Source organism: Salminus brasiliensis, chromosome 7, assembly GCF_030463535.1.
Source record: "Salminus brasiliensis chromosome 7, fSalBra1.hap2, whole genome shotgun sequence".
Classification (NCBI taxonomy): Eukaryota; Metazoa; Chordata; class Actinopteri; order Characiformes; family Bryconidae; genus Salminus; species Salminus brasiliensis.
This window is the reverse complement of record NC_132884.1, coordinates 2,335,370-2,355,443: the sequence shown is the minus strand read 5'-3', so window position 1 is coordinate 2,355,443 and position 20,074 is coordinate 2,335,370. Positions and strand designations below refer to the sequence as shown.

At 43.8% G+C, this 20,074-nt stretch overlaps 1 protein-coding gene across 3 annotated transcripts; it reads right to left on the bottom strand.

The window, feature by feature from the left end:
- Positions 1-709: 709 nt before the first annotated feature.
- LOC140559786 (centrosomal protein of 95 kDa-like) lies at positions 710-19,809 on the bottom strand. Of its 3 annotated transcripts, XR_011979913.1 has the most exons (22): positions 19,619-19,809; positions 18,287-18,415; positions 17,170-17,277; positions 16,686-16,802; positions 15,784-15,862; positions 14,922-15,040; positions 13,844-14,058; positions 11,808-11,886; positions 11,646-11,710; positions 10,413-10,624; positions 10,000-10,114; positions 9,659-9,773; positions 9,304-9,482; positions 9,041-9,133; positions 8,295-8,451; positions 7,438-7,610; positions 6,778-6,852; positions 5,886-6,038; positions 5,241-5,387; positions 3,973-4,044; positions 2,874-3,142; positions 710-1,432 (listed from the first exon to the last, which is right to left on the bottom strand). XR_011979913.1 is itself a non-coding variant. In XM_072683409.1 (21 exons), exons 1-21 carry the CDS (start codon positions 19,635-19,637, stop codon positions 2,966-2,968), a joined length of 2,598 nt encoding a protein of 865 aa, XP_072539510.1. In that variant the 5' UTR covers positions 19,638-19,809; the 3' UTR covers positions 710-2,965. The 3 variants fall into 3 exon arrangements, 2 of the variants coding, with proteins under 2 accessions (XP_072539510.1, XP_072539511.1); XM_072683409.1 differs by having other exon boundaries at positions 710-3,142; XM_072683410.1 differs by having other exon boundaries at positions 710-3,142; positions 11,820-11,886.
- Positions 19,810-20,074: the final 265 nt, after the last annotated feature.

Here is a 20,074-nt window from a genome sequence, read left to right as displayed (position 1 = left end):
AAAAGTGGAGACTGCTCTTAAAAGTACTGTTATTTTCAACGTTAGGTAAATTCACATCTAGCTCTTGTTTACTGAAAATATTTGAACGCCTTAGTTTCCTTCATTTTCTCTCCGGCGTACTGGTTTCATTAAATACTGGAAATTCAAAAACACATCCAGCGGACTAAGGTGCTGTCATTATGATCAGAGGGTCACTGGTTCGAATCCCAGTCATGCTGCTAGCCATCGGCAGCCAAGGCCCCAAGAGGGTGGGTAGATGGCGTTCTCCCTCCACGTCACCTCAGTGCAGTATGCAGTGCTTCCCTCCAGTTGGTTGCCCGGCTGCACCCACTGTGGAGGGGGTATGTTTTGGTCCGCCTTCACTAGTGTCAAGATTTTCCAAGGCTTTTCAGCATCCAAGGCCTCCTGAACACATTCAATGATGTCAAAGTCTGGACTCAACGGGCATGGTTAATGCTCTGTTCTGGGAACAGCAGCGGCAGCTTGTTGATCAGACCCACAGCTTTGAGTCGTCTCACTGTGGAAAGATGGGCCGACAAACACCTGCAGAGGTCTTCAGATGGATTTCCTCCTCTCTGTGCTGGTGGTGGGCTACCGGTTCTTGCATGGATGTTAGGGGTCCTGATTTTCTTATGCAAAGCAGAACTCCTCAAACAGCTCCTGAGAGAACCTGGGCGACGTTTTGTGCATTAAGTGCTGAACTCTTGAGTTTTTGTGTTGAATAAATAATTTAATCATGACATCAGTCGAACAGTGTTCACACATGGAGGAAGACCAGTCCAGCAATTAGAAGTTTAAAATAATCATAAAAGGCTTTGAGGATCATTATTAACATCGAGGTGTTACTCAGTGGTCCACTCAATGGTGGAAAGGTGCAGTGGGTTTTTCTTTTCATTTTTACAGAAACAATCTAAAAAGGAAAAAAGTACAAAAACAGGTTGATTCACACATTTCCATCAGCAGTTTAGTAATGGAGGAAGACTGTGTGTTTGTTTGTTAGCAGCAAAAAGGGGTGTGTGTGTGTGTGTGTGTGTGTTTTGGGAGGGTCACTCATCATACTTAAGACTCCATGTGCTGAATCTAAGGTCAATCCAGGCCCTGTTCCTGTCTCTCAAACAGCTGCATGGCTACAGTGACGGCTATAACAGTGTTTGTCCGATTACTACTCAGACTTTGTCCAGTTCCTAACCTGGATCCTTACTCAACAGACGGATCTGCGATTTAATAAAACACTCCACCACAGAAGGTCCAGCTACAGAGGGTGTTTTTCTGGAAAACACTTGCTTTTAAAACACGTACAACTCTGGGCTTAGTGTGTATTGCTAGAACAACGTGAGCGAATCCTGTCCGTGTGTATTGGACTCACATGGCCAGTCTGTCCATCTGTACGGATTTACTGGAGCGGTGGAGTTCTGCTATCCAGCCTTATGTCCTGTAAGGAGCACAGTATGTAGAAATGACCTCATGCAGCGGCCCATCTCAGTTTATCACAGTCATGCTGAAAACCTAAGAGCTTGTTCCGCTAAAATGTCCAACACCATATCTGGTGTGTGAAGTTTGCTTCTTTAGTTCAACCTTTAGCTAATGTAGCTAACAATTAATGGAAGCTCAGTAAGACCCTGTTTACACCTGGTCACTCTGTGCATCTTGAGTATCAGGATTAATATATCTGGAGAAGGCCGAGCCACATAAAAATGCACCAGATACAAATCCGAATCCCCTCAAACCACTTCAGGAGGAGGTCTGAGACGCACTTGACACATCTGTCTCTACAAGATTCACTCCACAACTAAAAAGTCCTCGCTGGACAACCAAAACACCAGTAATAACTGCCTTGCAATGAGCAGATCTGCATATTCAGTCCCACACAGCAATCCGATTTCAGCCTTTGCGGCGTATTTGACTTCTGGGAGTAAACACATTTGGCTAAAAACAGATCAGGATACAATCCATATACGAGTCCCATGAAGTGAGCAGGTGTAAACAAGGTCTGAAAGACTTGCTTATGTGGTTTCTGACACTGTGTGACGTGACGTACCGTTACCTATAAACATGGACTAAAGTACAGACAAAATTCTGCTTCAACTGCACAACTTACCACAGCAATGCGATACACTTTTCTCAGTACAACCGATGCGGTGATTAAGGCCAAAGTGAAAGTCAAGGGAGGGTCACCAAACAAAAGATGTGGTGATTAAAGCCAATCACAGTCACGCAGAGGTCTCAAAACTACCAATGCAATAATTAGGACCAATCACAAATAAGGGAACATCTCAGAAAGAATGAGGTTGGGATTAGGGCTTTGCAATCAGAGGGGAGGTCTCGTAGATACTGACATGGTGATTAGGGCCAATCACAGCCAGGGGGAGGTCTCAGAAACTATGCAAACCAGGTTGGAATTACTGCAATCAGAGGTGAACTGCTGACATAGTGGCTGTCTCAGCACAAGGAAATGATGATGATCAATTACAGGCAGGGGGAGGTCTCAGGGCAAACTATGCTGTGGTTAGGACCAATCACAGTCAGAGGAAGGTCAGGGGTCCAGAGGGGGCCGTAGTGGCTGACTTCTGGGTCTCGGAACAACAAAGTGATAATTAGGACCAATCACAGTCAAAGGGAGGGCTCAAAACTGCTGACATGGTGATGATTAGGATCAATCACAGTCAGGGGGGGGGGTCTCAAAACTAAGCAAACATGGTTGTGATCAGGACTAATGGCATTTAAGGGAAGGGTGATTAGGACCCTAGGATGATTAGGATGTCTCTGACTAATCACAGCCAGCTCCAGTTTAAAAGTAAAGAAGCAAACTTCAAACATTAAACATGTCCCGACCGATCGCCTGCATTTTCGTGGGTCAGGGGAAAACTGTGTACATTTAATTCGGAGTCAAGCCGCTGCTTTAAGGTGGATGAGTGGACAGGTTAAAAGCAGCCCCGCATGATGAGTGTTCCCCGGTGGTCCGCGATCAGTGCGTACAGCCGGACCTATACTGGAAAGAGGCCATCTGCACACGTTTACGCAGCCGCTCCACCTCCAGGTCCCGGAAGTAGTCGTCCTCATCGTTCTGGACGATGATCTGCTGCAGCTCGCTGATCTCTCGCTCCATCTTGCTCCTCAGCTCCCGCTTCATCTTATGCAGAGCCTGTAAAACATTTACAACAAATGAATAAACAAAGGGTAAACAAGCATTTCATCCTGGCTCTGTGCATGTTGTGAAACATGACCGAGGAACTGTTTTTGATGGCAACAGCGCCCCCTGGCCTTCACATACAGACATTTTCTGCATTTTCTTGCATTTCCTTTTTCCTTGCGGATTTCCCTTAAAATTAAAGTAACATTATGCATCAATTGTACCTCAGAATAGCGGTTTACTAGCATGGTGAAGCTCCACTGACTGTAACAGGGAGAACAATGTCTCAGTCATTCCTCAAAGCCAAATTCCTTAGTCCACATGCTTCTCTACCTTCAGATGCTGCTGCTGAATCGCTCTCAGCTTGTCCAGAAATGCTAAATGTGTACAGCTGACCATGAGGGGGCGCAAGATTTCTATTTACTGCAGTGTGGAGAAGGTGACTTACATTCCCCAACTGTAGGTGGACTGTAAATAGTCCCATCATAAGTGAACCATCAGCTACAGCTTACGTTGCCTTCAGTGAGCTGCCTGGGTGCCAGTGTTCTTTACTCATTCAAACCCAGTCATTTTTCAGCAAGACAGTAATCCCCTCAGAATGGAACATCAGGGGTTTGGTAATAATCACCAGTGTCAGTAATAATTACTGATGACTCCAGTAATTTAAACCCGTGTTAAAGGGATTTATGCTGTGGAAAATGAGTCTGGTTTTGGGCGGACGATCCTGCGATGTCCAGTGTTTGTTCAGTGGGATGCGGTCACGGCTACTTTTATTTTATTCTGGAGCTTTGGGGCAGTTGAAGGTTTACTGTAGAGATGATTTAGAGCAGGGCTTAACCCACCTTCTCCTGGGCCTTCTTCCGGACCTGTATCTCCTGCCGTTCCAGAGCGAGTCTTTCCGCTAGCATTGAAAACTGCATTGAAAGGGAAAAAAAGCAAAAAGACATCAAAGTTATTGGTAGTCAAAGCAACTACAATTAGTTTATTGAAGCATATTAAACACTGTCCAAATCTATTTCCATCTGTGTGATGGACCAGCCTGAAAGACTGCATGACTCATCAATGAGCATCACCCATCTCCTCTGTTCGGGTACCAGTCTTTGGTGGAAAACAGCAGGAATACTTTACACATGCTGCTGCAGGCTGGTCAGGGCTGCAGTGTATTCATTGAATAATGAGTAACCCATGGAACAATCTCTAAGATGGAAAGTATTGGAGGGGGGAAAAAAGCGATGTACATTTTAATGTCTTTTCCAAAATAACCACCAATCATTTTTTTGTTTTCCTTCGTTTTCGGCCAAAGACGGTCAGATTACTGCTGGTGGAAAGATGATGGAGGCCTCAAAGTCACTTCAGTATTTTTAGCCTCCTGTGCTGTGCTGCACATCTCTCACAGCAAAGACTGTGAGGGAAACCTCTTTGTGTGTCTTAAAATAGTGCTGCATTTACATTGCTCAGGGACTCACTCTCAAAAATAAAGGTGCTACAACAAGCCCTTGAACGATGCCATAGAAGAACCATATTTGGTTTAAGAGATTTCTGTGACCCTTTAAATCTGGGAACTAGTGATTCAGTGGACTAAAGCAGTGCCGCTATGGCTAGAGGTTTGGTGGTTCATTCTGCCTCCGATCAGCAACCGGAGCCTGAGAGAGCACAACTGGCCTTGCTCTCTCCGATTAGGTAGATGGCTCATCACTTCAGTGTGATGCTGGCTAGAACGCGTCAGAGCTGGATAACCGGCACTTTCTTCAGAGGGCGCTGGTTGCTGGTGACATTGCTTCGATGGCAGCATGAGAAGAGGTGGTGGGTGGTTGCACATGTGCCGAAGGAGGCATGCGCCAGTTCTCACCCTCACAGTTTTGGGAGCATTACATGTGATACAATGAAAGAACAACTGCCAGATTCACATTAGGTCAAAAAGTGTCAAAATGTCATGATGAATGGACCAGTAGAAATGCTCCACATTACTTTCCTTCTCCTGTAAAAGTTTGGAAAGCCATTTTGGAAATACAATACAATACTGCCTGACCACGACAATATAAAGACAATGCAGTAGGTAAGAGCAGCACCAGGTTACCTGTGGATGATGCAAGTTGATTAAGGATGTTACCTGGTCCCTATAGTAGTTCTCCATGGCTTCAATCTCTTCCCTGTGCTTACGCTGGTGCTCCTGCCGCTGTTCTTTAGCATTTGCTCGCTGCTCCCTTAGACGGGCCTTCTGAAGCTCCAGACCCTCCTCAAACACCTGCCGGAACATCTAAACGTGCACACACACAAATGTACAAAAAGACAAACACACACAGACAGACATTGTTATTAATTTACCATATGTCTGGATCAGACAACACCAATCCAGTGAATGTTACAGAAATCTTAAAGAAAGCAGTGCTAATATGGTTAAAGGGAAAAAGCATTAGCACAGGCAGGAAGCTGGCTGGAGTAGCAGGCATGCTTCTGCTGTTCTCACTTCAGCAGACTGCTTTAGAAGACGGGTTAATGCTCTATTGACAGGCTTATTTTGAGGACGTGGCGCTGATCTAGTAACACTTAGTCACTTCTCTAGCCTCTTGAGTTAGGGAGAGTGCAAGTTGCAGAAGTCATTAAACCTCTCTTAATTCAGCTACAACAGAGAGAGCAGAATTGGGACAAAGGTCTCCAGTCTGACTATTTTGATTTAGGGTGGGTTTTGTGTCTTTTGTATCCTAATACATAAATACCTGTGTGTGTTGTACGAACTCTGGAACCTAACACTTACTCTCTCCTCACGTGTGCGGGCTCTGAGCAGGCGGGCGCGGAGCTGCACGTGGTAGTCATTGTGATATTTGCGAGCGCGGGCCACCTGCTGCCTCTGCTCACGCAGCTTATTCTGTGTAGACCTCTGCTGCTGGATTCGCTCCCTGAAATCCTTCTGTAGAAGTGCGAGAGAGAGGGAGAAAACAAGACACAGTGACTAGGCAGAAATACAACAAACAACAACAACAAATTCCTGCACAGTGTAAGGGGCTCTACTTCCTGACAGTCACTAGGCTGTATCTATTTGATTACTAGGGTAAAACTAGGGTGTTTTTGCTAGATAGGTGCTGTAGTGTTGCTAGGTGGTTCCTGAAGAACGGTGCGTTTAAACCCTTATTTTATTAAAAAAGTTTAAAATAAGAATAAAAAAATAAGAAAAAGAATAGGGAATAATATAAATAAAACAAAATATATAAAAAATGTAGATGCACACTTAGTAATCATTATTTAACCATATTATACAACAAAACATAATAAATACAAAAACAAATAAATAAATAAAAAAGGCCATTTTGCCACAGTTTGGAAATATGTACCTTTAGATATTTTACATATTTTTGCACATGCACTGCATACTCCTTTTCACTCCTATATACAACTCTTGCTTTAGAAAATAACTTAATGCAGCTTTAATTACAGATGGAGTGTCCTGGGTGACAACAGTATATCATTAATGTAAATGTCATGCTGGAGATACCCAACTTTCACAGTTAGGCCTATACAGAGTCCATTTTCTCACTGCATACTCTTCTATCATACAACATTGGCTTAGGCGGGATCTCAAATTGGCCTGGTAGTGAGTGAGTGAGTGAGTAAGCGAGTGAGTAAGCTAGTGAGTGTGTGTGTGATCTCACCAGGCGGCGGTTGTGCTCCTGCTCCTTGTGGATGATCTCCATGAGCAGGTCATGTCTCTTGTGAGCTTCCTCCACCTGTGGAAAAACAAACACCATTTTCAAACCCTACTCTCACACACTGGTCAGGAATCAAGTCAGGATTCAACAGATTTCTAATTAAAAGGAACAACTGGGAATTTAACTGAATTATAAGTCTGGTGTGTTCTGGCCTGATTAGTAGTTTTCTCTGTGTGTCTGTGTGCATATACACATACAGGTATATGTGTGCCCAGGTGGCCACAAATATTTATAGACACATTGTAATCTGGCTTAATGAAGGTCGTGACGTCGGTGAATAAAATTCAACGTCAAGAGAATAGTGACGGCTGCTGATGTTGACGTTAAGTACCCAAAATCCAGAACAAGCAAATACTTCTGCTAAACTTTATAATTTTAACGTCCACACAACATAAAATTCGAACACTGCTGGATGTTCATATGTTGTTGGTTTTAAAGTCATGGTGTTACGTAACCAAAATTCAACATCAGTCTAACGTTAGAGTTTAAGGTAAACCCAATGTTCAGTTGACAGATGTGACTTTGATGTCCAACCAAAAGTCAGTGTCTGTACAACACTGGAGCCAAACTGACGTCCAGAGCCTGCTAAGTGTGCATTCTGACCTGGTTGGTGAGTTTGGCAGAGCGAGCGTTCCTGCGCTGGTTGTCCACAGTGTTCAGCTGGTCGACCTGCCGCAGCTGCTGCTTCCACATGGAGGAGATTGTGTGAGACGAGAAGGGCAGAGGCGGGTAGTCCTCCAACAGAGCCGGTAACAAGTCGTTCTCCTTCACCCGTACTGGACACACACACACACAAATTCCAGTGTCTCATTTTTCACTGTATGAGTGCATTTACTTAAAATATCTTGGATGTCCAATTTCTGGTTTAAAATGAAAGCTTATGAAATAAGGATAGAATCCCAGAGCCGTGGTAACACACACTTATCAAACTGGAAATAAGTACTTCTGAATTCCAGCTGCCCATTAACTGGAACTTTAACTGCACCGTTTTTACAGTAAGGCAACAGACTTTCACAAACCCTCAACAATCAAATAAGCATGTAAAGGTAAAACAAGGAATTCCATGCCAAATTGCGATGTCATACATTCTGTCCTTCTCAGGTCTAAGCAGAAGATGCAAAATTAGCTCAACAGTTGTAGGGAATAGTGCTGCATTAGCACTATGCCTCTGCGATTCTGCTGTGTTGTTCTATGCCCTATAAAAAAAAGCCAATATAAGGGATTTTTTTGTGCTGTGTCTTTTTAGAAACCCGTTTTAATATAATCAGAGAGGAGACTTACAGCCCTCCCTCATACCTCCAGTGCAAGTCTGTCTAGTGTAGCTGCTCTCACACACAACCAAGCTGAATCACAGAGCCACCTCTAGAGTGGTCAGATATATGCAGATAAAACAGGTGAGAGAGAGAGAGAGAGAGAGAGAGAGAGAGAGAGAGAGAGAGAGAGAGAGAGAGCTAGCTTACAGGGTGCCACTCTGCAGGGTTGTATCTGGCGTCGGCTAGATGATGGGGGTCTGGTGCGGGACGTCCTGTTGGAAAGCGCCGATTTAGATCTGGAGGTCTGAGACGACTTCCGAACACGGCTAGCCTCTTTATAGATGGCCTCCCTGTACTCTCGCTCCTGTAGAAAACACAAACACATTTGTAATGCACATAAATACACACAACTGTGACAATTAGAATAAAAAGCTGCTTATCTGAGCAGTTAGTGTTTATTTGCACAGTAAAACACTGATATCAGAATAAACACTAATAACACTCCTACAGAAAGTGGTGAAGGTGGTTCTCAATCACTGTATTCATCATTAGAACATCTCCAGAGTTCTCCTCATGGAGTCTAGTGTTATTTAGAGTTCTCCTCATATCAACACCTGGTTTGGTAAATCAGGGCTTAATGATGGTGAATCAGGTGAGCTGCTGCTGCTGCTGCAGGAGTTGAACACATCCTCCACGCTGTGCTGGCTGGACTGAGGGGCGTCCAGGAGCAACCTGGAGGAACCGAGCTCTAATCTTTAGACTAGCTCACTGACAAGATCTCACTACTTTCTTCAGAATGAGAAACTCTTGTTTCTCCTTTTTACTGGATTTATGTTCACCTGCATCTGTTCTGATGAAATCTGTACAGTACAAAATACATATTGCAGGTGCCTAAAACACAGAACAGCTACAGTGCACAGTACTGTATGTAACAAATATATAAATGCCCTTACAGCCTCTTGTGCTCTTAGTCTCTCTCTGGCCAGGTCTGCTCTCTGTTGCTCATCCAAATTTTTCAGCTCCGCCTTGTAAGCTTCTGCCACCATCTGCAGGACAACACAGGTATCACAACACCACCAGGGACAGTAATGCAGAAGCACAGCCATGTATTACAAAGGAAATGCCCAAACTGGAGTCTACAACCAGGGCAAAACAGACTTTCAGAACCTAAAACCATTTGTAGCAATTCTATTTCCCCCCCTCAAAGACCACTGACCTGGCTTTTCCTGTGCTGATCCTCATGGTCCCGGAAAGGTCCAGGACGGCTTCGGGACGTTTGTGGCCGTGAGTCTGTGAGCAGAGTGCCCTCCAGCTGGCTGTGGAGGGAGCGGCGTGCAGGAGGAGGAGATGGGGAGAGGGAGCGTGGGCGAGGAGGGTTGTTGCAACTCTCTGGATCTGTGCAGACAAAGATAACAGAGCCTCAGTGAAGCTGTGACATTTCTTACTCTTTAACATTCTGTATTTAACTGTGCTTGGACCCCCATGATTGTCACTGCTTGCGCTGCCGGCGGGCTCAAAATTAGGTACCAAGGTGTGATAGACATATATAGTGCATATACTGTAGTAGGTACCTGTGGGTTTGGGGGCACGTCTGCACTCCATGATACTGTCACTGTGGTGGGACCGTTTATCCTCCTCCTGGGGCTTAGGCTCCTCCCCTGTCTCTCCCAGAGCTCTCTTCAGCATCTGTAGGGCGAAGAAACCAGTGTATGAATGAGACATAGCACATATATGTTTTTAAAAAAAACGACAAACATTAATCTAGCTCCATTAAATCCTCTGCCCAGCAATGATCCTGGAGGAGGACCCCTGCCCTGCAGGGTTGAGAACCACTGCCTTTCATCAATAGTCAAGAAATAACGGAACAATCTATTTGGTCAGTATGAGGGCGCTTAGTTAACACCGCACTGACCAGGTCCAGCTCTTCGAGGCGGCGGGAGAGTTTCTCTGACATTTCCTGCAGCTCCTGCTCAGTCTGCCTGTTTTTCTGACTGCGTCTGGACAGTGGCTCATCTGCATCAGTCATCCTGAGAGTGAGGAGAGTAGGGAAGGAGAAGAAAGACAGAAGCAGAAAGCAATAAAGAAAGAAACAGAACACAGACTTGGTCATCAGAATTTCTCCAGACAGTTTTTTCACCTAAAACATGTTCAAAAAGACAATTTCCGCACCACTCCCAGCTCTTAACGCCTATTTTCATTTCCATGAGACTAAACTAGGCTCATGTTCTCGTTTTAGGTTATTTCAGCAAGCATGTTTTTGTTCTGGGGTCTGAGTGTGTAATTTTGTATTTGAATGTACTCATTTCAGTGGACTCCCCTCCTTACCCTGCTCTCCCCCTCCAGCCTCTGGAGCTCCTCCGTCTCCCAGAGGACGAGCCTGAGCTGCGCGGCCGCTCTTCATCGCCTTCATCCTCTTCCTCTGGACTGAGCGTGTGCGTGTCTTCTCTCTGGCTTCGGCTCTGCTCATCCGAGAGGGTCAGCAACAGGACATCTGGTTGAGTTCGGAACAAAACCCTCCGTGAGGCTTCAGCGCCAGCCTGAGGGACACGGAGCCCATTTTATTATTTACCCAACCACAATACACATCAATAAATATTTACCCAGAAATCGATGACCAGTCTATTATGTTTTTATTATTATTATTATTATTAAAGGCAAAGTGTAAAAACATTCTGCAATTTTCTGCCCAATTTTAGCTGAGCCAGTTAACCCACACACTCACTCACTAGGACTCTAGCAATATTCCCTACACTAGGAGGCTGAGGACAAGCACATGCCTTGCAAGAGCAGGTCCCCAGCTTTGATAAACCAGCCAGAATCACAATGGGAGTAATGAGGGGAGAGCACAATTGTGCTCTCTTGGGTCCGGGATGCTGATGGCAAAGCAGAATGTCTAAGAATCGCAAGGCAAAGATGTCCTGCAAAATTAATATTCAGCAGATTTCAATACTCAAGGTCTTCAATTTTTTTTGAGTAATTTTATCTAGAGCTGGTTTATTGCGTGCACAACTTGAAGAAATAATGCTTGAGACAAGCAAAGTTATTTAATTAAGACGCTTTTGCTAGAGAAATTAAACATAAAAATAAGTCCCATAATTATATAATATTCTTACAACAATCTCCTAAAATGATTATATATCCCATTATATATATCATTAAATACAAGTCGTTTCCATTTGCCAATATACTTCATCTCCAATAGAAAGAAAGAAAAGAGAATTTCAATGCAAACCCCACATCACTTAGGTCTGGAAAGTAATAACTGAAACTTGGTAGTACATTTTTTACACTGCCTATGGTGTAATAGAAACCTGGTACAAACAGCACTGGCTGTACTGGTAATCATCAGGAATTTTCACTATGCCAGGAAAAACTGCTTAAACAGCAAAAGTCAGCTGAAAAACCTAAGATGGATGGTGCAATTAAGTGTTTGCGGGGGTGCTTCTGCTCCATGGAAAACAGTGGTATTGATCAATGTATGCAGCAGTAGGGAAAATGTAATTTACGTGTTTGGAAAGTGCTGTGGAATTGTTGAACATTAAAGCTCACAAGACTTACCTCCACATGGCCTTTTGGGGCCTGTGATTGTGGTTCTCTGAGACTAGGCACAGACCCCTCACTGTCTGCGGAGACACAAACGTGTAATATATATATAGGTTTATAATGTTTACATTAACGTATTGAGCAACATATGGGTTCACAAACTGTCTAGTACTTTACCAGAAGACGCACTGGAAAGTGGACGGTGCAGTGTCCCGTTAACCTGGATATCTGGCTGTAGCCTGGGAGAAATCCCATTCTGTAGAAGACCGGGAGAGAGAGAGATGAGCTTATAAATGATTCATGTTCCTACAGCAATATTAATTTGAGGCTCATTTACAATAGCAAAGACCAATATCACAATAATAATGAACAAAGAATATATATTATATATATATTAATAGATATGTATATAGCAAAATATTTGTATTCAAAATAAAGCTAGCAATGTTGACAAAACCAAAACATATAGTCCAGAGAAGCATAGAAATAGTCATTCTGAGAAATGTCATACATAACAACTCATAAATCATAACACATTTTTGCTGTAGTGTGTTTGTGGGTGAAACACAGCATCAGGGAAGGTCTCTGAGCTGGTTTCTCAATGACAGGACTGGTTATTGCCTTGCCGACTGGTGCATAGTGACAACCTCAAAACAAATCAGGCAGTAAAATGTTATTGCAGTAGAGGAAACCTTTTGAAGAATTTTCTGTTTTTTTAATTATATGATGAATCATGTTTATTATGTGCAGGGTCATAAACTTACAAAATGCAAAACATGTTGGGTTAAGGTTTGGCTTCTAATTTGACCATTGCAAAATGTTGAATTTCCCTTGTTTGAGCCATTTCTTGTGTGCTTAGGGTCATTGTCTTGCTGCAAGACCCACTTACAGTTATGCTTCAGTTCACAGCTTCAGATACCCTGAAACTGTCCTGTAGAATTTTTAATTTCGTCGCAGCAGCATGTAGCATGCCTTGAACCATGATACTACCACCATCCTGCTTAACAGTTGGGATGAGGTTCTCACGTTGTAATTTTTTGGAGTTTGCTTTGTTCCTTTTATCTGTCCACAGAACTATGATTTCAGGTTCCCTCTCGAGCATATTCACATAACATCCCCAGCATGCACTGCTACCCCTTCGCTAAGAGGCAAACTGGATCAATAGGGTCTTTATTAATCCAACATAAGCGAGTAGAAACAGGCTAATCATGGCCACTATCTTACATGATGCAAAACAAACTTTTGCATCTCTCTGGATAAACCTGTAATCTTGCTCTCCATTTACTTATCCAAACACCAGCCTGAGGTGTGGCCCTTCAGCCTCACAACAGCAGCTCAGAGCTTTTGTGCCTGAAGGAAAGTGGTATTTCCTCTCTGTACAGAACTGACTGAAACTATGACATAACTCCCAGTAATAACCCCTTACATAGCAGTTCCTCAGTCCTGTTTATTTTCCTTCAGTCCAGACCATCTCTGTGAGCTCTGAAGGGACGCCACAGGTCTTTCTTAAACACCTACAATTCAGTGTGGGTTTTTTAAAGCCAAACAACTAAAAGAGCTGCCGGGTGTTTGCAAAGCCCTGAGGTGTGTTTGGGTATCACCATAGTGATGACGCCGTTTGACACTGGCCATTAGCGGAACAGATACTTTAGGCGTGGCGGGGAAAGACGTGCGTGGGTGCGTATACGTGTTGGAACAAGCAGTGGGGCAGCCTTGGGATGGTGATTCTCAGTTAGACGACTTAGTGGAAATGTCTTTTACCCTATATGCTTCTGTAAAGAACATTATAATAAATGGTGGGCTCAGCGGTCTAATGTGCTACCACTATGACCCAGGGTCACATGCAGAGTTCAAATGCAGAGCTATGCTCCTTACCATCAGCGTCCGGAGTCAGAAAGAGCACAATTGGCTGTGCTTTCTCCCCTTATCACTCTTAAGAGATGTTCGCGCTGGAGCTGTGGACCTGGCTATTTCTTCCAAGAATGATGGCTGCCCGATCATGCCACATCAGTTGACTTATAGTATGTAATAATTATGTAAAGTAATATTTAGATGGAATTTAAAAAATGAGCAGCAGATTAACAGCAGACCAATATTGTTGCTTCAATAAAAACATATATATTACATGCAGGATTTTTTCCCCCTGACTTCCCACCCAGGGTTTAACCAGTGCAATTTTAACAGCATACACAAAGCCTTCACCAGTCTCGTACCTGTCTAATAGTACCATCCTGGTCAGTAGGGGGTGTGTGGTGGTCAGAGGGTGGAGGTGCTGGTCTCTCTGGCCGCTGGGGGGTGGTCTGGCTGGGTGGCTGCAGGGCGATGGCTGAGCGCAGTGGCTCTCGCAGCAGGGTGGCCTGTGCCGTAGCTGGGCCGTGGTTTCCAACTTTTTCAGAAGTGACCCCTGGGGGCAGGGTGTGGGAACGTACTGAGAGCGGGGGGGGGAAGGAGGGGAGGGTTGGAAAAAGAAGAGGGGAAAAAAAAATAAGGGGTCAGAACCTCAGTGTTCCATGGGTGGTTTTCCAATGCTAATTAGTTTCCTAGCCAGGGTCTTATTTTAACCCAAACCCCTAATACAGCCTGAAAATGACCTAATGCTCAAACTGCCACTCTGGTGATGACAACAGTTTCCAGTGGAAAACTCTCTGCGATGTTCCCAAAACAGCAAAGCACTAAGGTACCAGCTCAGGACCAGCTGGTGCTGTTAACATGTAGAAACATGATGCAGCAGTGGAAAAGGTGATCAAATCTGCACAGCTGATTTTCCATTTACACTTTACAACTTTCAATTATTCATTTTTTTTTTAAAATTAAATGTATTTTTATTTTCCTTTATACTTCTTTGCATATCTCAGCTTAGAAAGCCAGCGGTCAGGGAGCACAGGGTCAGCCATGCTACAGCGAGCCTTGCTCAAGAGCCCAACAGTGGCAGCTTACAGGACATGAATAGAACCCACAACCTGTGATCAATAACCTAGCACTCTGACCATTGAGCCACCACCAAAAATGACTTCTCTATTTTTAACTCTTAGAAGAAGCGTGTATAGTTTTGTTTTGCTGAAAGAAAAGCTTTCCTTTTGCGATGCTTTTATCATTGTTTCATACGATTTCACTAAATTGGGCAGCTTGAAATTTGCTGATATGCAATTTTAAAGTGAGTGTAGTTACATTTATTATGTAATTGCTATTAATTACATAATTTATTAACAGCAGGTTTTAAAAATGCTAGCCATACAGGAAGAGATCAGCCTGAAGAAATCTAAGAGGTATTTAGAAAGCCTTGATGAGCACCTTCATGCTTCATGGTGAACGTACGGGCGGAGTCGCCCAATCGGATGAGCTCTGCCGTGGACTCCGACTCTCCACCGTTCCAGGAATGGAGGGAATGCTTGCTGGACTGGACGGCTGAGCTGCGACAAGGAAAGAAGAAGGGACAGAAAAAAAAAGAAAGAAGACAGACACGGAAATTGGTTCATTACCACATAACCACAGCGATGAGCTTATCTCTAGAAGGCTTCAGTGTTTGAATACGATAGCTTGGATATGACCTCATGTGGTTGTTTGCCTTCCAGACTGAGTATCATGACTCATAGTGTGGAGAGCTACAGCACCTTCAGGACTGGTTCAACTGCATTCAGTAGTACAGTCACCGCTGCCTCTTTTGAAGAAGCATTTTACTCTAAATGCTGAGCTGTGTCCTCTCACACATTTTGTAAAAGTCTGCAAAAGGAGGAAGCCCTTTTGGCATGACATGTCTACATAATATAAAGGGCAGCTGGGCTTTTACATTTTTTTAAACCATAAAAATATATTACATCAATGATACGTGTGAGAGTATAAGCAATAAATGGAAATTATGAAATGGCTTGAACAAGAACGGGCAAAAATGAGCTGGAGAGGACATTTTGAGCAGCCAGTCAAGACTATGAACCGTGCTGCGATACACCACAACTGTTCCTCTGTCCTCGTACTGTTCGACTCTACTGCTCTGATCACATGATGGTTTGTCATGCAAACAGGATATTCAAACCAGGGTGTCTCTGCTGTCGTGATCATGGGGGGAGGACATAATGGACAATGTCAACCCTGACATGTCGCATCATTGACTACTTTAATTGGTTATTTCGATTGAAAGCTCAAGCTGTACACTCACTGCACACTGGAGGAATGGGACATCCTTTCCTCTTTACCCGGCTCCTGTATTTCAGTGGGATGGATCGTACCATTGACTTCTGTGTTGGGAGAAAGAGAGAGAGAGAGAGATTCAAAGAAAGAGTGTGAAGAAAAAAAAAAGATCAGTAAAGCAGATGCTGACACAGTGCTGTACACAAAGTGGTGTGGCGTCAGTGTTATGCGCTAATCAATACAGTAAACTGAACAGATCTGAACTGCAACCGGGGAGAAAAGGCTATGAAGGGCTATAAGGACACTTAACAGTGAATGGGTGTAAAAACAGGGACCGTTGGTGATAGCAAGGAAAGCGATCACACACACAATCAGTTCAAAGGTACCCAGACACATCATCTGATAATAGTTTATTAATTAAAGTAATGAATTCAGCCTGAAAACCCACGGTTAGGTGACAGCTGGGTCAGACACAACCCAGCAAACAGCACCCAGGGCTCCCTCAAAAACCAAACGTCCGCCAGTAATCCTAGCTTGAGCCACTTTCAAAGCCTGTTATGTGCAGTTGCAGTTCATGCACGCTGGTGAACTTATGAATGAAATACTGAATGGATCAGCAGGTCGGGGGACAGTGGCCTCTGAAACACTGCCATCCAATCACACACACCCATACACAATCAGGTCAACACACCAGGGGATATTCTAACTCATTCACAGAAAAAAAAAAAGTCCAGCACCACAGTCGTTACACAGTTATACACAACACCAGCGTAACAGTGCGTCATACAGTGTCAGAATCTTCAGGTATCAGGCAGTGTATTCAAAACCAACTCTTCAGTCATCTGGTTCGATTCACCCCTCATCGTGATCCTGATTTTGACTCTAAATACTGTTGAAATTGTCCCATTAGGAGTACGATTTTAAGCCTACCTCCATTCTGGAGCTCCTCCTCCTCGCTAAGCTGCTCGGTGAGATACTCCAGAAGTCCATCAAAGATCTCCAGAAGGTTTCGGATGGTGTCCTTATCCCCCCTCACAATGTTCTCACCTACAGGGTGGAAAGAAAAAAACAAAAGACACAAATGAGTTCTGGAATTGGACCACTGGTGACCACAAGAGAAAGCAAATAACAGGCTGCAGCCAACTTGCCCTGCTTAAAAAAAAAAACAGAAGCACGTTCCCTCAAAACATGCCCCCATACAAAAGCAGCAATGTTTCCCCCAGAACAACAGCCTCTTTTTAGTGGGTACGCAGCGGGACGGATCGACTCCCCAGGCAAACCGCTTCTACTGAATCACCTGACAAGCCCTCTCCAGCACAATAAACAACCCCAGTAGAGCAGGTCTATGAGGTCTAAAGAGACGGAGACAGAACACTTACACTGGAAAATAACTAAAACAGCAACCGGAGCTTACCTGTGATGTGAGATAAGCTAATCTGGAGATAGTCCAAGGCCAGAGAATCAATCACTGACTGCACGTTGTGGATGTCATCCTCCTGGCACTTTGGGACAGCTATATAATCTGGAACAAAGTGGACAAAGAGGAAGCTTATGGTCTGTCCATTTTTACACAAGTTTCACCTCGGTTAACTGGATTAACACATGGATTGGGAGGGTGATGGCTGGGTTGTTCCTCCTCTGAGACATGAGAAGCTCCACTGCATCTTTTCAAACTACCACTAACGCAACTGGAGCTCAACACGCTTGGAGGAGAACACTAACTGCTAGTTCTGTTACACTTTAGCAAACAGACACCTATGTTAGCAAGCGTTGCACTGAGTGAATGGGGAGGAAAAAAGGTGTATTATAGATTATGACAGCTAGCAACACACTGTTTCTATGCTATGCACCACAACATGGCATAATATGGCATAAACTACCGAAACAATTCCCACAGGGATCGGGAACATTCGTTGACACTTGCAGAACTCATTTGCATTGTCTATCTCCAATTGTGCTCCGTCTTACCCGCGTGCTTTGGCGATATTTGAAAAACAAAACCGCTCATATACTTGCGTTATATCTGTATGTTGTTTGCAACACATATTTTACACATATTTTTGCATCACATATTTTTTTTTATTATTTTGGTTCCGCAAACAAGGGTTAAAAATAGTGCCGGCAGAACTGCTAGTGCTGTTACATCAACGAACAGACTTGTTAGTGAATTGGGGAGGAAAAAAGGTGTATTATAGATAATGACAGTCTAATAATACTCTGCTAGCAACACACTTTGTTTCTATGCTATGCTATACAAGCAATGTGGCGATATCTGACACCAGTTTTATTCCATAATTGGGTTTGTTTGTTTGTTTTGTTCCTCTGATATTAGTATTTTTGGTATTGTGTGATTCCATGTCTACTTTAGAATTAGACCACATGTGTAGCCAGCTCAATAGAGTATGCGAAAAGTGTGAGGCAGTGAAGAGAGAGTGACGGTCTTTAAAAACTACTAACAACTACTTTACCACAGAAAAAGAGAAAAGAGGGGACAACAACACAGCAACGTGACAACACCATGTCATCTTTACCTGGTACTTTCTCTCCCAACAAGGCCTCATACAGGGCCACGAAAACATTAGCGTCGCAGTCGGTGAGTCTCTGCAGCCTCAGGTTAATGTGACACTTACATAGGAGATCATTGGCGACATCCACCCAGTCTGTCGGAGAGAGAAAAGTAAACGGTAAGTCACATGTGTAAACCTGTACTGTGAACACATATGGAGCCAAAACCGGCGAGGAGCCCCCGGGTTTAATGCCTGTACCCTCACACCAAATAAATACATTTTAAAAACTTAAAATTATGATTATGATTGAAGGGCATGAGTCAAGGGAAACTAAATCTGACTTCATAGTAAGTAAGTTCATACACCACTTTTGAGATTTCAGTTTAGCCCCTCATCTTTCTAACAGAGTAATAAAGAGCCTGGACTGATCTTTAGAGAACACTGCAGCACAGTAGGCAATCAGAGCCTACAAGAATTACAGGCACAGTCACTGGGCTGGTGAAACCCCCCAAAACAACAGGACCTCAGAGTGGAAAACTATAACATGAAGGATTCGGGCCCGGTAAACTCTCAGACAATTACAAAATGACTAGCCATCACTCGGTATAAACGCTGACCGATATAGACGAGTCAATGCATGGCATTTTTAAAGCCTGTCCACAGATTTAGCTAGACAGTTAGTGGTCAGCATTTCTACATCCTGCTGTTGAAGTAAGTTCCCCTCTGCAGTTCCCAGTTTTCACCCAATTTGCACTTTTTAAGAGTTTGGAAATGAGCAGTTAGCAGACAATCACTTCCTCACAGACCCAAGCAAACATTTAGATGGTCTTTAGCTAAATAACTAGTGATGGATATTTACTTGAATAGATATTTACCAAACTCCCAGCTGATGTGACATGACTGACAACTGCTCCACCTTATTTACATGAGCTCAAGTGTCAAATTCATAAGCAAAACAAACAGCCAGCATTAGTGAATTTATAAATAAACCCCCACAGTGCTGACTAACTAACTAACTAACTAACTAACTAACTAGCAATAAAACGTCAGCTAATGTAGCTAGCCAAGTTAGCTATAGCTAACTACTAGCTAGTGCTAGCTAATGCAAACATTTACCCCCTTAGCCGGCTTACTATCAGGCACAAATTTACATTATAACTTAGTTAACACGTTTTAATCAATTATATAAAATTAAAATAATAAAATAAACGCAGATATAGCTAGCAGTTGTACTGTTAGTCTCCAGGCTTGGTACAAGTTAGCTTAGCTTAGCGAGCTAGTGCTACTGTGGCTGTAACGGACGGACTACGTCGCTAAGCTAACTAGCTAACGACTCAACAACTTTCCCCAACTCACCCCTTTCCTCCGTTCCCATTCCGGGAATTCAGCTCTTCTTGTTCGGCCACAGACTAAAGAGAGTCCCCCAAGAAGAAATGAAAGCACCGGTGCTCAGCGAGCGGCGGGTTAAACGACACACAGCGGCATTTTTACGCAGAATAAGCGGAGCCGCGTCCACCGCCGCCGCCAACGTTCACCAACCGCCGCTGCCCACTCCTCGGGTTGCCAGATTGGACCGACTGCTGCAGGCGCGTCACCGTTGAAACCCGCCCACTTTTTCGTGCGCCAATCTGGCAACACGGCGGGGGCTCGGCCAAGGGCATTTAAAACGCGAGGATCGTTCAGATTGGCCGGTGCGCTTGAGTGACGTCTGGGAAGTTTTTTTTTTTTAGCCTGTTTTTAGACTGTAAATACATTATTATACATAATATATACAGAGTATATCTGCCATTTTGTTAAACTATGAATAAAATA

Bases quoted from the DNA above. Each gene is read 5' to 3' on its own strand.
- LOC140559786 (XM_072683409.1), bottom strand. The intron at 11,711-11,807 runs GTAAAGTACTAG...GTGTCTCCGCAG, and splicing joins ACTTTCCAGTGCGTCTTCTG to ACAGTGAGGGGTCTGTGCCT. The intron at 9,774-9,999 runs GTCAGTGCGGTG...TTCGCCCTACAG, and splicing joins GCCTCGAAGAGCTGGACCTG to ATGCTGAAGAGAGCTCTGGG.